Source organism: Heloderma suspectum, chromosome 2, assembly GCF_057233095.1.
Source record: "Heloderma suspectum isolate Gila_16-S chromosome 2, 16-S_ref, whole genome shotgun sequence".
NCBI lineage: Eukaryota > Metazoa > Chordata > Lepidosauria > Squamata > Helodermatidae > Heloderma > Heloderma suspectum.
The window spans coordinates 296,063,479-296,082,717 of record NC_139459.1 but is presented as its reverse complement, the minus strand read 5'-3'; the positions used below and the strand labels follow the sequence as shown (position 1 = coordinate 296,082,717).

Here is a 19,239-nt window from a genome sequence, read left to right as displayed (position 1 = left end):
ACTTAAAAAACAAACCAAAACCTCCTATTTTTATTAAAGCTTTCTGTTCAGAGGAACACAGGAAGCTGCCTTGTACTGAGTCAGACCTTGGGTCCATCTAGCACAGTACTGTTGACACTGACTGGCAGCAGCGGCTCTCCAGGGTTGCAGGCAGGATTCTTTCCTAGCCCTACCTGGAGATGCTGGGGATTGAAACTGGGACTTTCTGCATGCGAAGCATGTGCTCTACCACTGAGCTACAGCCCTTCCTATTGCTGGATAACAGCAACGGACAAACAAAACAGCCCCAGATTTGTTTCTATGCAACCATGTGAACCCACTTTTCTCAAAGACTTGAGTGAGAAGGAGAAACACAAACCCTCTTGTCTGTTTGTATAAAGTCAAATACAGTTCAGAACTTTTCTTGCCCACCAAAGAGAATTCTCTTTAAGAATTCCCCAAGATATGCTCTGGGTGGAATAAAGAGGAGAAAGAAAGAAAGAACAGGATAGGGGAGGGGAGGGGAGGGGAGAAGAAAAGAAGAATGGTGATTGGAAATGTGTGTGGGGGTGGGGCGTAGAGAGAATTCCTTAAGCCAAGCTGCTCCTTGCAGAGAGGTAGTACTTCAGAGGAATTTAGGAGGCTGTGCAGGGTTTGCAAGGATTGCACATACCGAAATGAATTTATGAGGTGAGGTGGCTGAGGGCTTTTTCTAGCTTTTTTTAAAACTGTAGAACCTATTTAAAAGCCCCAGCAGTTTCTCGATCATGACACCACATAGTCCTAACCCTCCCTTTGGGATTATTTGAGTCCTACAGCTATTTAGGAGAAATTTAAGTTGAAGGGGAGAAAGAAGTTTGTGGAGGCTGATTGGATTCTTTGCTGTACTGAAGCTACTAAACTTCTGCAGAAGCCAAAGGTTCCAGTTTGGGGCAGTAAAATCTGATGCTGTGTGAAATACCAGTATTTCACATGGAGTTCTTTCTTCCCTTCCTTCTCCCTCTTCAAAATTTCTTTGCAGGCAAGCTCCCAACAGTGGGCATGTAAGAGCAGAACAGAAAAGTAGGGGGAGAGAGTTTTTTTGAACCTCAAAAAACAAACTACAACAACAAAAACACCTACAGCAGAGATTAGGGATAGTGACCTCCTAATGGTCACCTTAAACATCTTTTGATTAGGATCTCTGATCCCCTGGGTGACTTGACAGTTTTTACTTTTTGTTTTAGACTTTGAGAAAAGGACTAGGAAAAGGCCTAGCGCAAAAGCCACTGGACCTAACTGTCTGAAATTTGGTAGATTCAGTCAGCTCCATAGGGCCTGCTAGGTCTCCAAATTCCATGAATTTATGTGGAAGTACAAAAACATTATAGCTCTTTACTTTGACAGATTTTCTTGGAAAAAGCAATTTTTACCCGTGGCTAGCACAAAAGCCACTAGACCTAACTGTCTGAACTTTGTCAGGCTCAGTCATCTCTATAGGGGCTTCCAGGTCCCCAAATTCCATGTACATATGTGGAAGCACACAAAAAATATAGCTCTTTGCTTTGACACATTTTCTTGAAAATAGCAAACTTTACCTGTGACTAGCACAAAAGTCACTGGACATAATTGCCTGAAATTTTACAGGCTCCATCAGCTCCATGGAGGCTGCTAACTTTTCAAATTCCATACACTTACGTGGAAGCACACACACAAAAAATCTCTTTGCTTTGACAGATTTTCTTGAAAATAGCAAACCACTGGACCTACCTGCCTGAAATTGGGCAAGTTCAATCAGCTCCATGGGAGCTACCAAGTCTCCCAATTTCATATATTTATCTTACAAACTAAAAAAAAAAAATAGGTCTTTGCTTTGACAGATTTTCTTGAAAATTGCAAATTTTACCTGTGACTAGCACAAAAACCACTGTACCTAACTGCCTGAAATTTGGCAGATTTAATCAGTTCCATGGGGGCTACCAAGCCTCCAAATTCCATGTACTTATCACACAAACAAAAAAGATATTGCCGTTTTTGTTTTCCTCTGCAAATCAATGGGAAAATGAAAAAAAAAAAGAAGGCAATTAGGACAGCTCAAAAGCTCCAGGGCACAGCTCAAAAGATCTGGGCCCAGTGCCCAGGTGGGCCGGCGTATAACAACACCCTTGGATGAAAGTCAAGTAACTGTAGGCTGGTCACAACTACCACTGAGCCTAACCTACTTCACAGGGTTGTGGTGAAGATAAAAGGGGATGAGTAATGATGTATCCCACCTTGAGCTCCTTGAAGGAAGGGCTGGATATAAATGTAATGAATAAAATAATGTTTCCTTAGCAAATGCCCCACCCAAGGCCTTATTCTACCCTAGACAGGTGTACCTTTGATTTCAGAGGCAGGCTTAGGAAATTAATAGATAATGGCCTGGCGTGGCATTTGTTGGGATGAACTGATGTTAAGAGAAGGGCTAAGCTATCTAGAGTGCAATCCTATGCATAGGATTGCACCCTCTACCTGCTGATTTCCCCCCTACAAATACCCCTTATGCCCACTCTAGGATTGCAAAGGAAACAAGAGTTGACAATCCTGTATTTCCCTTATAAGATATAATTCTGTCCCAATCACATGCAGCCCCACCATGCCTCCCAAAGCATCCACTTTTAGGAAGAATATGCACTGCTGGCATAGAGACACCCCATGAAGCTGGGCTGACACAAACACTGGATTTCAAAAGTTATGGTGACCACCATGCAGAAGTGTTCTGATTTCATTGTTAGTTCCTCATGGGGCCCTGTAATTTTTAAAATAGACCTCAATGGAGACCAAGGTAAGATTTTTTTTTCTAGGCTAGGTGAACACTAATTTTTACGTTAGACTGCAGTATGTTACATGCAATTCACTCCACCCCCCAGATATTGCATTTGACATCCCTCATAGGTTCCCTTCCATCCCTATTACATGTAACAGGCTGTCTTTGGTAAAATAATTATATATGTAATGTTTTATGAATCATCCTTTGGGCTGAAATTAATTTTAGCAAGGAATATTATTGCCCTTTAATTATTTTTAGCCTCTTATATAAGCGTTTTCCTAGTTCCTGTATAAAATAGAAATATGCACACAGAACGTCAGATTCAGATACACAAAACTCCGCCTCCAGGTCTGATAGAATCTGAAATACCAACCGCCTTCAGAGAAGCCCACCAAAGACAATAGGTCTAAGGTGTTCCAATGGTGAAAGACCACAGAACTGCAGCCAGCCATACAAGAACTCTCAGTTTAGTATAAAGCATTCCGCGTGCTCTTTTATTCAGACAAGGAAAAGAAAATAATAGTTCAGGCCAGGAGTTCAAAAAAAACAAGAGAAAACATTCCGTTCTTTTTTTTTTATGTGGATTTTAAAGATTTTAACACAATTTGGCTACAATTCCATACTCACTTTCTTGATATGATTTTCAGATCAGGAAGTGCATGCAGCCTGGTGTTTAGGTAAGCTCAGAAACACCACCAAAATAAATTATAAAATGCCCTGAGAAGGGGGGTGGGATTGAAGCCTCTCTCATAGTGGATGAAAAATTTCTGGAAATTGGAGGACAGATTTTGGCACAGCACTAGCACCAACTCTTCCCTGAAGCTGGACACAACAGCCCCCCCACCCACACACACCTGCTACAGGGCTTTCAGGGAAGCAGTGCTATGATAAGCATTTGCACTAGAAATAAAAGGCCACATTGCAGAATTTTCTCCAAATGTTCACCACCATGATTTTTTATGTGGTGGTTGCCTTCCCTCTCCTCCCAACAATGCCTTGGAAGAAGACACTAGGTATGGGCCAATGCAGAGGATTCAAAATGGGGGCCAGGCTGCCAACACAATTGCTGCTGTTGCCTCTCACAATGGCAGCACAAAAATACAAAAACCCTTAGGAAAAAAAGAAAGAAGCTGTGCTACAACCCCTGCCAATGGTGAGCCCTACCTGGGAGAAACTGTTGGAGAATTTCTTCTCCCACTGGAAAAATTCTGTGAAATTGTCCTCCCAATTTCTCTGCCCACAAATAGGGTGGAGAATTTCATTTCAATTCATTTTTCATGTCATTCCATTTGTATGCCGCCTTTCCACAAAATGTGCACACAGCAGCTCACAACACAAGAGCAGTGAACAAGAATGCTTACCGATACGTCAATTGCAAGAGTACATCGTTACGATAATAAACAACCCAAATAATTCATTTCACTAATTCTAACATGGTAACATTTCAAATTCATTTCAAAGGAAAAAATATCAGCTATTGCATCACAATAACAGTTATTGTCAGTAAAGCGTAAGCCCGAGCCAAATCAACCAAAGCGTTCCAATGCACTGAGGCATTAACAAACACTACAGCCTGCAAACAGCTACTTGCAGGAAAGAGCAACCAGGTTCCTTACAGCTTACAGCAGCTGATTGATCCCATGCCTCACTTTCTCTCAAGGCTCCCACAGAGACAAGGGTGGCGGTGTTGAGTCTCTTCTCCTGCGCTCTGGCTGTTTCTGCTGCATCTCAAGAGATGCAGCAATTTGCCTCTTGAGAAGAAAGACTGAGGCTTTTTATCACTGATAGTATTTGTCTTTCTTTATTGCTACCACCTGCTCTTGGAAATGGCGCAGTGAGGTCATTTTAGACCATGGGCTTAATAGTTTTATGGGGATCCCCTTTAGATGGCCATGTGTGTTGCTTCAGCTGTGAAGAGCACACAAAGAACCATTCTCTTCACCTCCAACCGCTGTTCCATGCATTACAATTGCTTTGACAGCCCCAATATGACAAACAAGCACAAGACAGTTTGCCAGCCAAGAAGGAAAGAAGTACTCTTGGGGCGCAATCCTATGCATGTTTAGATGGAAGAATGTCCTACAATTCTGGCTGGGGAATGCTGGGAGTTGTAGGACATTTTCCATCCAAACAGGCATAGGATTGCGCCCTTAAACCCCCAAGACGGCGCCACTGACCCTTGGACAGCCTTGTTCTAGTCTGCAGCTCTCCACCCCAGCTTCATTGGGGCATAAAACAATATCTCCCCCCAATACACACTTATCTACCATTGTCCCATTCCACCACTCGATCATCGTTGTGTTTAACCTCTTTGTGTATATGCACACACAGGTTTGTGCGTAAGCGTACACCCTTGGCCCATATGCACTGGTTGCCGCTTTTCTTTCCCTGACTCCTGCAGGGAGAGTATGGAGATACAGAGTAAGAAGCTGTCATATGCTTATAGGGTATTCGATACCATTTAATACATTTGCATAATTCAATCCCTTGTCCATTTCTGGTACTGTTTCTTTTGAGGAGCTGGAAGTGGCCTGTTAGACTTTCCAGTTATGCTACAAATAATGATCATTGTTCCTTTGAGCCTTACAGATGAAATCACCAGAGTTTTCATGCAGTTTAAAATAGCCATCTGTTGTATTTCATTTCAAGTATTTCATTTTTTAATTATTATTTTTTTGCTGTGGTTGCCTTGGTAATAGCTTTCTTCATTTTCAGAAAACAGTGGATTGTTACCTTTCATTTTCTATTACACTGAGAATGAATATACTCACTGTCATTGCACAGCAGGAATTATATGTACCACCCACCCCCTCCCCAGCCCAAACCAGGAACAGTAGCTGTTTCACTCCTAATTTTAACTAGATTGGTCCGGATATTTTTACTATTACTTTTTAAAAAATCAAACTTTTGTACCATGTTCTCTGCCAACACGTGGCACCTCAAGTGGTATACAATCACAATAAAAGCAACAGATACATCAACAAGAATAATTGGACAGGACCCTTATAGTGGACCATTTGTTTTATTTAGATGTATATATTGCTAATACTTTGGGCATGTAGCAACTTTTCCTTATCACCTAATAATCTTCATTACAACCTGGCAAGGTAGGCATTATTCCATTTTGCAGATGGGGAACTGAAAGTGAGACATAACCTTCTATCGCAGCCATCCTGAGAGGCAATGAATGAATGAAGATTTCAAGAGAGACTTTCCCACCTGCACCAGACCACCGATTGGAAAGGAAGTTCAGTCTGGACCACTTCAGTCTGGACCACCAGTTGGAAAAGAGGTTCAGTCTGGACTTTCCCACCTTTCAGCTTTGGACCACTTCAAAGTTGTTGTTTTTGTTAAGCAGCCATCCCTGGCCTGGTACGCTCCAGATGTTTTGGACTACAACTTCCAGCATTCCACACCATTGGCCATGCAGAGTTGTAGTCTGATGTAGTGGCTGATGAGAGTTGTAGTCCAAAACATCTGAAGGTTGGGGAAGGCTGCTCTAGAGCAATATTTTTGACATAAATGGAATGGCACAATAATGTTTTGGTTGTGAATTGCTTCCTGAGTTTCAAGATTGATTCTGACTTATCCTGTGATTTAATCAGTACAGCAGGGGTAAAAAAAAAAAACCCCAGCTCCCATAAGCACCAGCTTTGAATGACGACCTATTATGTCACAGGTTATTGTTACAGGCAAGACTAACAGTGCAATTCTGTGCGTGCGTCTACTCAGAAGTAAGCCCATTGAGTTTAATGGAACTTACTCCCAGGTAAGCGTGTATAGGATTGCAGCTTTAATCTAAGGATTGGGAGGCGAAGCCACCCTTTTTATTAATAACATTTGTTAACCAAATCCCCCCCAGTGACCGGTGAGAAGGAGGCCTCCCAAGAGGTCTGAAACCCACAGCCAGATCTGGAAAGTCACCCTCCCTCTCTTTACACGCGGGCGCAGAGCCGTGCAATAGCTGAAAGGTCATGGGGTGTTCCAGCATGATTGGATAGTTCCCCCCGCCCCGCACGCACAATGCAAATCAAAGGCAGATGAAATAAACTAATAATACTAATAACACTAATAATATCCGGCGAAGCTGCAGGTGGTTTAACAAGATTTATTAGGAAGGAAAACGGTTCGACCAAGAAAATGAGAAAAGACGGCTGTGCCTGACCTAGTCCCTGGAGGACAGCCGGTGTTGGCTTGCATCAGACAGTGGAAACAGTCGCAGCCGCCTCCAGGAAGAGCAAAAATAAAATCAGACTGAGAGGCTTTCTTGTCTCTGCCCCCCTTTCCAGCCTCCTCCTGCCCCTATCCCCGAGGCCCTTCCATGTGCATGGATAACTCCTTCCACCCCGCCCCATTATCTCCTCCTCTCGGGCCGGGACGCTCCCGGGCCGGTTCCAAGACCTCCTGCGCATCCTTCCCCTCCCTGCGGTCCCTCCTCAGAACAGGCACCCCCGGCCCCCACTCCGCCCCCTGGCCTGAGCCACAGGAGGGCATAGGCTGCGGCTCGAACAGTGGGCATGCGCAACCCGCTGGCACAAGCTTATCGCCCTCGCACTGGGAAGCTGGAAGCCAAGCAAGAAGGGCCATTGCCCGGCTCCGAGCGCAGGCAGGCGGGCGCGGACGCACCCGGCCCGTGGAGGGGCACAGGGGGCGGGGGACACCCGCTCTTAGCACCTGAGGAGGGGCGCCGACACTCCGCTTGCTCCCCAGTGACACGGGGCGGGTCTAGCAGGGGGCCACCTCCTCCAAGCCCTCCTCATTGGCTGCTTAGAGATGCCCAGGGCTCCTGGCCGTCCGTTAAATGGGACGCTCATTACAGGGCGATTTCCATTGACAGGAGCGTCGAAGGGGGGACGCGAGAGAGCGCGAGAGGGGAGGGGAAAAGAGAGGGGATGAGCTCGAGGGGCGTGGGGGGAAGCGCGGGCTGCCGAGGCTCCCGGCACGCTGGCTGGCTGGCTGGCTGAGGAGGGGGCGGCGACGGAGAGGTGCGCGCGCTCTGCCTGAGGTGGATCACTTCTCTTCGCGCCGGTCGGTCGGTCGGCCGGTGGTTCCCTGCTCTCGCCCGGGGAGAACGCTTGGACCCCGAGAGCGCCGCGTGGGGCAGCTGCTGAGGGGAGAGGAGCTCGCCGAGGAGGGCTGAAGGACGAGGCAGAGACAGACTGTGGGGAAGCGGCTGCTGCTGCGGAGCCCGGGCCTGCGTGGTGGGGGAGGGGGCTCCATGATTGGAGACGGAAGAGCGGACCCGCTGCTCTGCCACCCTCCCGCCCCCAACCTCTGCCGGTGGCTCTGAATATGGCTGCCCCCTCTCCTCCGCGTAAGTAGCCGGCAAGGCGGGGAGGGGGAGGCCGTCTGTATTGTGCTGCCTTCTCCTTCGCCCGGGCTGCAGGTGAGCTGCTCGCCCCATTGTGTCGAGCACCTGGATCCGCTGCTGCTTGTCGCCCCCCTCCTCTCCCGCAGCCGCCACCCTCGGGGCTGTTGCGTTGGGAGCGCGTGACAAAGGCTCCGGGGCACTTTGCGGCCGCCGCCGCCGCCTACTTCCTTCCTCCGGTTTTACGAGGAACGCAGCAGCAGCCCTTCTCGGCCCCGCCGCCACCCGGGCTTCGCTGCGGATGCCTCGATGGTGTCGTGCCGTGCCTGCCTGCGTTGCGCGCTATGATCGAAGCAGGGGCTTTCGGTGCGAGGGAAAATCTTACCGAGACTGGCACCGGGGGGGGGGCGGGGGGCGAGGGACGACGGGACGCATAATAATGATAACAATAAACAATATTTTTAAAAAATCCTTGCCCGTCTTGTAGACACAGAGCTGAGGGGGCGGGGACGTGCCTAGTCCGGGTTTTATTCGCGAGATCCTCCTTCGCTTCAATCCCACCTTGCCTCTTTCCCTCCCGCCCGGTTTTCCAGCCTCAATATGGCTTTCCATTGAGGAGCTGCAGTGTGAGGGGGCGGGGGAGGCGGAGGCCCTGGGCGGCTGTTGGAAGTGGGGTGAGGAGGACGGAGCGCGTGAGCAAAGCCTGAGGGGGGCTTCCTTTCCCAGCTGGCTGAGGCGCGTCTTGCGGGGAACGGGAGGGAGGGCCCCGGTGGAGCGTTCGAGGGCAGCATCCTCCGTGTCAACGGGGGCCGGGCTGAGTGAGGAGGGAGGCTGTCGAGGGATAGCGTAGGGGGGCGGGGATGCCGTGGGAGACGGAGCCGTGCTCTTCAAAGGGGCGGGCGACGTGAGCTTCTATGGGGGGCTTGTGGCCAGAGGGCACTGGCCAAGATTTGGGGGGCATCGGAGTTGGAGGGAGGGTAAGAAGGGGGGACCGTCATTAGTTGGAGTTGTGCAGTGGGGACGTGCAGTTGGAAGCATCCGCTTCACTTCTCTTGAAGAGATTTCCTCACCCGCAATCACTTGCGAAAGAAAAGAGGCTTTTATTTTATGTCCATTCTCCCCCCCCCCCCCGCAGGAGGGAAAAATGCTGAAGGAGAGCCTGTGAGGAGATCGGGAGTGATGCACAGAGTTCAGAAATCTGTGGTGTGCCTCTCCGGGTGGGTGGGGGAGCGCTCTTGCAGGTGGTCTCCACCGCTGCTTTTCCCCAGGTAGAGTTGAGCAGCATCCCTAGCGCTTTTGCTTTTGCCTCGCAGGTGGCTCCACTGACACACACAAGGATGCACCGTGATGACTCCCACGGAGCGAGGACAGTCTCTCGGGCGGCAGCGGCACCACCACTACTTTCTCCCTCGGCAGCCGACGGAGCAGCTGAAAGCTCAGCTGTAATGGAAACTGGGGGCGATGCCAGGACAGGCCCTCCGCTGGGGGCAGGAGGCCGCGAGTTTCCAGCTGCTGGTGCTGCAGAACCCGCCTTTTTCCAAGCAGTGGCTGCTTTTGCTCCTGCGGGTAGGAAGGACATGAATATTGATGGACTAGGCAGCGTGGCCGGCATGGAACCTGCTGCAATGGCAAAAGGAGGCAGAGCTGTGGCCCCCAGCCCCTTCCCCCGTGTGCCTTACGCCAAGGATCCCAAAACAGTCCACCAGCGCTTTCTCCGGAGGAGTGTGGTGGATTCTGACCAGGAGGAGCCCACCTTTGAACCCTCGGAACCGGAGCTGCCGCAGCAGCAGAAGAAGATCATTTTCATCTCCAAAACCAGGAGGATAATTGCCGAGCGGGTGAAGGCAGGGCAGAGGCCAGTAGTGGAAGAGACGCAGCTCAGGGAAGAGCCCACCGCCCAGGCAAAAGGGGTGGCGCCGGAGAGCATCTCCATAGCAGAAGGGGTCGAACTGAAGGAGAGCAGTGGCAAGGAGGATGCTGAGAAAAAAGAGGTGCCCGAGCTTCCCAAGGATCAGAGCAAGTCCAAGAAAGAGGAGGCAGAGGAAGAGGAGGAAGAGGCCGATATGAAAGCTGTGGCCACCTCCCCCGATGGCAGGTTTCTAAAGTTCGATATTGAACTTGGAAGAGGGTCTTTCAAAACAGTCTATAAGGGGCTAGACACGGAAACATGGGTTGAAGTGGCTTGGTGTGAACTTCAGGTAAGCTGTAACACCTATTTTAATGTCTTGCCTGAGCTTATGTGACCCAGTAGCTAAGGACAAAGTGCATGTGGCATCTATAAAAGCTTTGCTAGAATAGTCTCTGTAGCTTATCCAGTGGAGCTAACTATAGCTCAGTAGCTTCATTGGTTCTTCTGACCCTCATATGCATACACGCACTCCTAGTTTAACCCACTTAGTCCTGCGGTTTACCAATGGCAAGTTGGTTGTCCCAGGATTTTAAAAAGTAAATAAATAAACTGCTAATTCTGTGTGTATGCTCAGCAAATGTTAGGAGGGGCTTCCAAAGGGTTGGGACTTTCAGTAGCATACAATAGTTCCATCTAACCCTTAGGAAGGGTTAGATGGAACTAACCCTTCCTATGACACAAAATTGTTGGCAAAAGGTAGCAGTGAATCACAGCAGAAAAGTATATTTCTTTTTGGTATATTAGAACATGCATGCTACAATATGTTTGTTGGTGCTAAAACTCTGTCTTGTTTTTACAGTGACAGGCTCCATTTTACTTTAATTGTAGAAAATGCTACATATGCAGGGCAAAAGAATGCATGGTTATTCAGAAGTTCTACTCAGGTCAATAGAGCTTACTCTGAAGTAAGTGAGCATAGGATTGCAGTTGTGCAGAGTAATCCTATGCATCTTTACTCAGAAGTAAATCCCACTCTGATGCCAAAGTAAGTTTGCATAAGTGCACACTTAGGTGTGAGTAAGCCCCACTGAATGCAGTGGCGTTTCTTTAGGCTCTAAAGTTTATGGCCTGAATGAATGAAGTGCAAAGTTGAAATGTTATCGATATTACTTTGGCTCAATATAAGCAGACAGCTAAATGAAGGAATTGTTGTTGTTTTTTTCTCTGAACATGGTCATGACCTCCCCTCCCCTCCTATTAAAAACAAAAAAGGCGTTCTTCTTTAATATATAAAGGGAATTAATCTGTTTAGACTCTGACAACATTGACAAGCCTGCCTCAGTGCCATGGTGTTTGTTTGTTTTTTAAAGTCTCATAGCTGTGAGATGTAAGTAAGCTGTGAGATATAAGATTTGACTATGTGTTACATAAATTATATGACAGGGTGCTGGGATCATTCTTTGAGCCTCATTGACCTTTCAAAGGAAAATAGACTCCTTTCTAAGATTATTTCTTTATTCCAAATAGGTCTTGTTCTTCTATAGCACACACTCAAATGAGATAAAAGCTTCTGTGATCTGTTCAATCACTTTCTCCTTTTTCTTGTCAATTTTTTTGTTGCACATTATATTTAGATGTGATTGTAGACTTTTGCCTTTTAATTTGTGCAGCCAATTTTGCAACTATGCAGAATTAGCCCACAAGATTTAATTTTTGTGAACCGCCCAGACAGCTTCGGCTATTGGGCAGTATAGAAATGAAATAAATAAAATAATAAAAAATAAATGATGCCCGGGAACAATGGTTAATTAATAGATGCTTCAGATACCTTTGCAAAGGTTGCAGTCAACAAGTAATGCATACTTTTCATTCCAGTCTGATAGGATGATGACTGGATGCATATCTTTTTAATTATCATATACTGTCTTCTGTGCATGTCATGCAGCATGCTTGTAATGCCAAATTATAAATTCAGTATTGGCAAGACTGTATTCCTTCAGATCAGAATGAGTCTTTAAAAATAAAATTAAAGAACAACAATCCAGTCCGGAATTTTCCTGCTACAGTTTACAGGGGTTAAACTGTAAACGGAGCCAAAAGTGTGATGTACTGTATCATTAGAATAAGGTAACTTAAAATGGAATAAGGTGCAATAATGTTGAGGGTTTGTGAAACTAAGGACTAAAGCAAGGTTAGTACATGCATTAGTAATAGAAGTAGATGGCATTGTACAAAGAAAGCTACATCAATTTATTTGTAGTATTTTTACCTTGTTTTATTGCAAGAGCCTCAAGATGACATCCTGAATCTATTTTTAGGTTATGCTTGAGAGGTGGCAGTGGAGGGGGAATATTATATCTAAACCATTTTAGCAGTTAATCATTCCAGTTACAAATCTGAATGCTTTAATACAATCTGACTTGAGTTAACAGACTACTTTGTTTAATAAAACCATCCCTTAAAACAATCTTGTGCATCAGGTTGTATTTCTAGAAATATTTAAACTTACTGCCAATCAGTTTCACTGCTTGGAACAAAGTTGCAATGTTAAGAGATACTTTTTAATCTTTTCTCCTCCTGTCATTTTTCCCTCTAGGTGAAAAGACCAAATTTTAAGACTTTCTCTATAAATATTATGTTCAGTCTCTCTAATCATTTGGGTCACCCTTTCTGTACCTGTTCCAGCTCTACAAATGTTAGGCAACTGATATCTTAGGGCAGGTGTGGGCAGCCTGCAGCCCTTGGTCTAATTTCATGTGGCCTTTGGCCTAATTTCAAAAGCCCACTGTAAATGATCAGTTCAGACCTTTGGCAAGAGCCATCTGTTTTTCCCTGGAAACTTGTTAGGCAGAGTGTAACCTGGTTTGCATATCATGACAACCCAGAATATAGGTTGAGTATGGGTTGTCGTTGAATTGTGGGTTGTTATGTGTGAATCCTGCACTATGCTTTAACTATGGGTTGTTAACCGCAAACAATCCAGAGTTCACAACTCAGCAACAAACTGTGGGTTCCCTTCCTGGGTTGTTTGTGGTTAACAACCTAAAGTTAAACCATACTGCAGGGGTCACATAACAATCCATGATTCAACAACAACCCACTATTCAATGATAACCCATAGTCTGGGTTGTTGTCATGTGCAAACCAACCCTGTGTGTGTGTGTGTGTGTGTGTGAGAGAGAGAGAGAGAGAGAGAGAGAGAGAATTAGGTGGCAGAAGAAGAGACAAAAGGTGTACCTCCATCCGCTTTTGGCTTTGCTCCCCCAGCATTTCACCCCCAACAAATTACTCCCAGTGTAATACAGCCCTTGACAGAAAAATGGTTTCCCACCCCATTTTTAGGGTGCTACCAGATGAGGCTTTTATCAGGCTATCGCCCTGCCTCATTCACAGAATTTTACAGGGGGTCCAGATCATGAAATTTTCCACTCATAACCTTCCCGTGTTTTCCTACTGCTTCTTCTATCTTTTAACTTATTGTGGAAAATCGGTTAAGGAAAAAAAATCCAGAATTATGTATTTATTTATTACATTTACCTTTTCTTCCAAGGAGACCAAGACAGTGTACATGATCCTCCTCAAAAAGAGTTACCTCCAAAAACTCTGTGAGGTAACTTAGGTTGAGAGTCAGTGACTGGCCCGAAGTCATTCAGGGCGCAATCCTATTGAGATAGTCAGCAGCCTCTGAAGTCAGAGGCTGCCTAGTATCCAATGCAGGGCAGCTGGAAAATGGAGGCTGTTGTTTCCTCCGTGCTGTAACTGTCCTACATTTTTGGCTAGATGGGAGATTTTGCCTGTCTAGCTGCGGCTTCAGAGAGGGAGAGGGAAGGAGGCCGGGACACACACAGGAAGCTGTGTGATGTGGCTTCCATGGTCTTCTCCTCTCCTTGTCCCTGGGACTGTCCTCTTTTCCCTGTCTCCACTCTGTAGAGAGATGTAGCTGGCATGGAGACATGGCTGGCATGGTAAAAACAGCACTGGCTGTGAGGGGGTGGGGGAGGGGGAGGGTAGAATGGTTTCTGGGCTTCAAGGTCAGGGCCCTGGTTCCAACCTCGAATCCCAGAAACCAAATTATCCCGTGTGTCCCCCAGATGCTGTCTAGGGGATATAGGATTGGGTGCTCAGTCAGCTTCATGGCTGAATGAGGACTTGAACCAAAGTCTCCCCAGTCCTGTTCTTAAACCCTACCACTATACCCACATTGTCTCTCACTGCACCACACTGGCTCTTGATTGTTGCACAAATTTTGCACCATGGTTGGATTATTCCTTCTAACTGTTAGTGCTAGTACCCCTCCAATCACCCTTACAGGTTCAAATCCAGCCTCCAGGCACTAATGTAACCCTAATCCCAAACTCCTATGCCCAACGAACTCTTTCCTTTAGCAGCATGAGGACATTCCACACTGTTCTGGTACGCTCTTCAAGTACTTGAAAGGTTGTCACAGAGAGGAAGGCCAGGATCTCTTCTCGACATGGAATAATGGGCTGAAGTTACAGGAAGCCAGATTCCGGCTGATCATGAGGAAAAACTGCCTGACTGTTAGAGCAATATGACAATGGAACCAACTACCTAGGGAGGTGGTGGGCTCTCCCACACTAGCGGCATTCAAGATGAGGCTGGACAGCCATCTGTCAGGGATGCTCTGACTTGGATTCCTGCATTGAGCAGGGGGTTGGACTCAGTGGCCTTGTAGGCCCTTTCCAACCCCACTATTCTATGATTCTGTGGTAACATTTGTGTGTGATGAAGAAACCCCTTGTTGGCTATATTTTGATAACCCATCTACCTATAATTACAAACTGACTCCAAGATTACCATGAGAATATGCTTTATTAATCACATTCTGGCAAACCGTAGAAGTGGTCCCAGAGAACTGTCTCACAGCCACTGTTTGTTCCAGTACAGTATACATTCCGCCTCGCCCATAAGTTCTCATCTGATTGTTAAGAAACATATCTGTCCTGATAGATAACTATTCTTTTCTGGCCCCATTTGCTTTTAGTAATTAATAAAACACCTGGAGAGACCAGCTTCAAAACTAGCCCATTGGCTAGTCCCAGATCTGCAAGGCTCGGCCCCCATGCTTGATTGGCTAAGAGCGCTATGCCTCCAAAGCATCTTTCTGAGGAAAAATTGTCTGATAATTTCATCCTTGGGAATGCTATCTGAGTTGTGAGTATGGGGAATCTAATAACTTCCTGGCCTTGTTTTGATATAATACTAAGCCATTCTTTAGTGCTATGGAAATTATCCTGGGTGAGCCTTGGGCTCCTGTGCTCATCCCTCTGCTCTTCCAGCATTATTCTTATTCTTAGCAGCAGCAGCAGCAATATTTATATACTGCTTCTCACTGAACAAATTGAGGAGGAGGAGCTTGAAAGCATCTGCTTCTGTTTTCAGCTACTGTGATTTGTCATTATGTCAAAACCAGGAACTACCATTAGATTTAACCATGGTTTACCCAAACAAGGCAGGATCATTTTTCTGAGCCCTACCTGGAGATGGCAGGATATTATAAACCATGAATTGAAGATCTCAGGAGAAGGGAGTACACTAGCCTGTGGCTTGCCCAGGCTTGTTCCTGGGATACTGAACTATGGTTGAAGAATGCAGACTCCAAGTCTTAGAGCCAGCTAAGGGCGCAATCCTACTAGTTCCATGCCTGATGCCTGTAAGCCTCTGAACTGAGAGGCTTACAAGCTTCCAGTGCAGAGTGGGAGGAGCAGCAGAGGAAAATGAGTTGGATGGGGAGGGAAGGAGGCTAGAAAGACCTCAGGATAGCATGTATCCAGGCCCCTCAGTCCTGTCCCCCCACTTACTGGAATGCCCCCTCTCCCCCCTCTCCAAGGTTTCTTTTGAGACCTCAGAGAGGCAGCTGGCATGGGTCTCTGTGTACTGGCTGAGTGGGGAGCATGGAGTCCTGGCTCTGAGACTGGAGCGCTAACTCTGACCTTGGATTTGAGAATCTGATGTGTCTTAGGCCCCCCTCAGATGCTGTCTAGGGACCATAGGATTGCTCCATAAATAAACTTTCAATAATGCAGAGCCAGAGTATCTTTTGGTTCCATTTCTAAATTGCCTATAATTTTTAATACCTTTTTCTCTGTGTCTAATAAAAATGTTTATGCAAAATAAATATTCTAAACAGGTGTAGTTCATTAAGGGTGCACTTCTGTGGATGCCGAGACAGAAAAAAGTCCCACAACTCCCAGCATTCCCTAGCCAGCCATTCTAAACATCCATAGGATCGCACCCTAAATTAAATTTTAAAACCTATGCTTAGACAGTTGAGCAACATTAGTAGTTGAAATATTGGATGAGGAAAGTCAGTGTGGAGGTGGAAAAGTAATCAACCTGCATCAAGGGTCTACTCTCTTTTGCAGTTCCTCTAAAGGACCCCTACTTTGGAGGGGAAATAGCCAGTAGGGATCTGGTTGCGAACTAAGTTAATCCCAGAATAGGACCTTTAGTCAGTTTTTGCAAGATTCTTGTAAAAAGAAGTGGTCAGACCTAACAAGGGGAGAAAGTTCCTGACAGTGACTTGGTTCATTTGTAAATGGATACCATAGTTCCTGACTACAAGCAGGAACTGCAGCAAACCTCAGATTCATATTCTCCCCTTCTCCTCTTTTGCACTTATGAGAAGTTTTTAAACTAGCCACAGTTCCTCATGACATTGAAACTCAGGGAGCTGTAGTTTGTATAAACTATGATTTGAGAACAAGTCAGAATCTGAAACCACATTTAGATCCTGTCTTGTTTTCACTTATCACTTTTTAAACAAGCTCCATTTCCCTGAGTTTCAGATGTCATAGAGGACTGTGCTTAGTTTATAATCAAAAGCAGAAGCTTTCAGTGTCCTCACAAGTACAAAAGGGGAGGAGAGGGAAGTGGGGAGCACATGAACCTGAGCTTCACCACAGTTTGTTGTCATAGTAGGAAACCATTGTTTCCCATAATATATCTCAACAAAGCCACTGTGTATTGCTAGGGGTGCACAAATTTGGCTGGTCTCAGTAGCCATTATTTGTGGCTAGAAAGATGCTGAGGACTTGAGAGAGGGGAGAAGAAAGGCTAAACTTTGGAGATCCTTGGAAGCAGTGGGAATCTCACCAAATCCTGGTGTGACACCTCCTGTTACCATCATTCTCTATACATGCCAAAGAACTTGGGAGAGTGGCATGGTCTGTCTCTCTAGCCAGCACAAAGTGAGAGACCCATCCCACTCTCTGTGTTGTGCAGACAACTCAGATAAGGGGAAGCTTCTCTCGCTGACTTGGTCCACCACTTCTCAGGAAAAGGTTTGTGGGTGAATGCTTGCCACCTGGCAACCACTTTTGTAGATCCCTCTGTATCTCAGAACCGCATGGATGAGGCTAATAGTGTAGTATCTTCCCAAAGAAATGTGATCTTAAGGTGAGAAGACACCATATCATTGGTTTTGTTCATGTCATTTTGATATACACAAATTATGGAAGTTGAATGGGAAAAATCTATAGAGAAGCTTTCTGCATCCTTCTAAGGTAAAATGTGAGCTACACAATCCAGGGTGTGTGTATGTGTCTGTCATAAATGTGGCTTGAAATAATTCATTTGTGTGAACACATTACTGCTTTACAGAGCCATGTGATTTTTTTCTTCATGTTCCTGAAGAAATATAATGTGTGAAGTGGCTTTTAGATTTCATCAACTAATGAAATGTAGTTGAAACAACAGCAGGGCTATCATAAGTGTGCTTCTTGGCTTGAACTTGTCATGTCAGAAATATCTGCTACTATTTGTTTGAAATAAATAGCAACCTCTGTTGAGATGGGATTTTGTCTATAGCTGAGTTTTGTAATCTTAAGGGCATGTTCAAAACTATGATTATAAAAGGACAGAGATGTATTCTTTCTTTGGCTGCATTTCTATCATCTTTATTTAGAATAGTTAGAACATTTCTTTATGTATCTTGCAAATTGTTTAAGACTTTTCTTGCTAGAAGAACATTGTCTGTTGCCAGTTAAAAAAAATCCCATGGTGACTTCCCTTCTGTTATACATAGAAAGCTATTTCATTTATTTAAGGATAAAGACTCTACCAAAGAAATCTGTTTATGCTGCTGCTCTAAAATGTTACCTTTTCATATTATGACATTCTTGGAGGAAGGGTGGGATATAATGTAATCAATAAGAAAGATTTTTAAGGCTGTGATCCTACATGAGCCTTTGTGTAGCTCATTTCAAAATTTGTCAGGTGGCAGGCTTACATGCTGGCATAGTACTCCCGTCTGCTCCTCTTAATCATGGTCAGGGGAGACCCATCTTTTGGTTTGTACATATCCATGATAAGAACTTACCCAACTTTTCCTGTACTTCCTCTTTTTCAGCATTCTATGGCCTCCCCTTTCACTTGTCAGAGATTTCTGTAACTTCATAGGAAGATAGGAGTAGGCATTCCACTGCCCCTGCCTAAATCTAAGTTAGCACCAGAAGCAAGAGACACTAATTGCCTTCAGCCTTCTGGCGCTAGGAGTACAAGCAATTGCTTTAGCTATGATATGAAATGCCAGCTGTGCACTATATAATTCTGTACAACAAACAAAAACTGTTTTAAACTGCCCTAGTAAACAGCTGTGATACTGACCACATTATGTAGTCTGATTTGGGAATCATCCCATGTAACATAGTGAGTTTGGATATTTCATGACAAAGGAAGATGATCTCTACAAACCGGTACCAGTTTCATATTCCTTATGAGATAAATAATGGTTCCACATGGGAATGTATATGGGCTGCCACCTCCTAATCCCCCATAAGACTGGCAGTTTTGTATATGCCACGGTATTTGTAAGATATTTAAATAAGCCAAACTTTTTATTCCTTATGAGAAGGTTATCTGGGCATGGGTTCTCTTTGGTCTGGATAAAACCAGGTATGTTTGGGGGCATGGAGCACTTAGAGACTGGAAGGAACTACAGGAATTGGGACCTTCACAAACATAGTATCAAGGAACAAAAGTGCTTGGCTGGAGGCAAAACTGCCTATCAAGGAACTGCACCAGAATTTCAACTATTGATCTAGTGATAGATGCCAGGCCTCAGTGCATCTAAGGTTTCTAAACCAGTTCCTGCAGCTTTATGGCTGTTTTGTTTGCTAAAGATTTGCGGAAAGTAGAAGCACAGCAAAAAGACTGCTTTCTCTATCCAAATCACTGACACAACCACAGTCATGTTCTATCCTCAGCCAAGCACAGCATGCATTTTCAAGGCCATAACATAAACATTCTGAGCTCCAGAGAACATGAAGCTTAAAATACAAAGCTCAAATACAA

General features: G+C 45.4%; 1 protein-coding gene across 1 annotated transcript in view; it reads left to right on the top strand.

Annotated features, from left to right (window-relative positions):
* The first annotated feature begins 7,318 nt into the window (after positions 1-7,318).
* Positions 7,319-19,239, top strand: part of WNK2 (WNK lysine deficient protein kinase 2) — a 141,899-nt gene continuing 129,978 nt past the window's right edge. Inside the window, exons 1-2 of the mRNA XM_084839976.1 lie at positions 7,319-8,081; positions 9,389-10,273. Coding sequence (XP_084696102.1) covers positions 9,413-10,273 — 861 coding nt within the window. The 5' untranslated portion in view covers positions 7,319-8,081; positions 9,389-9,412. The remainder of the gene's footprint in view (positions 8,082-9,388; positions 10,274-19,239) is intronic.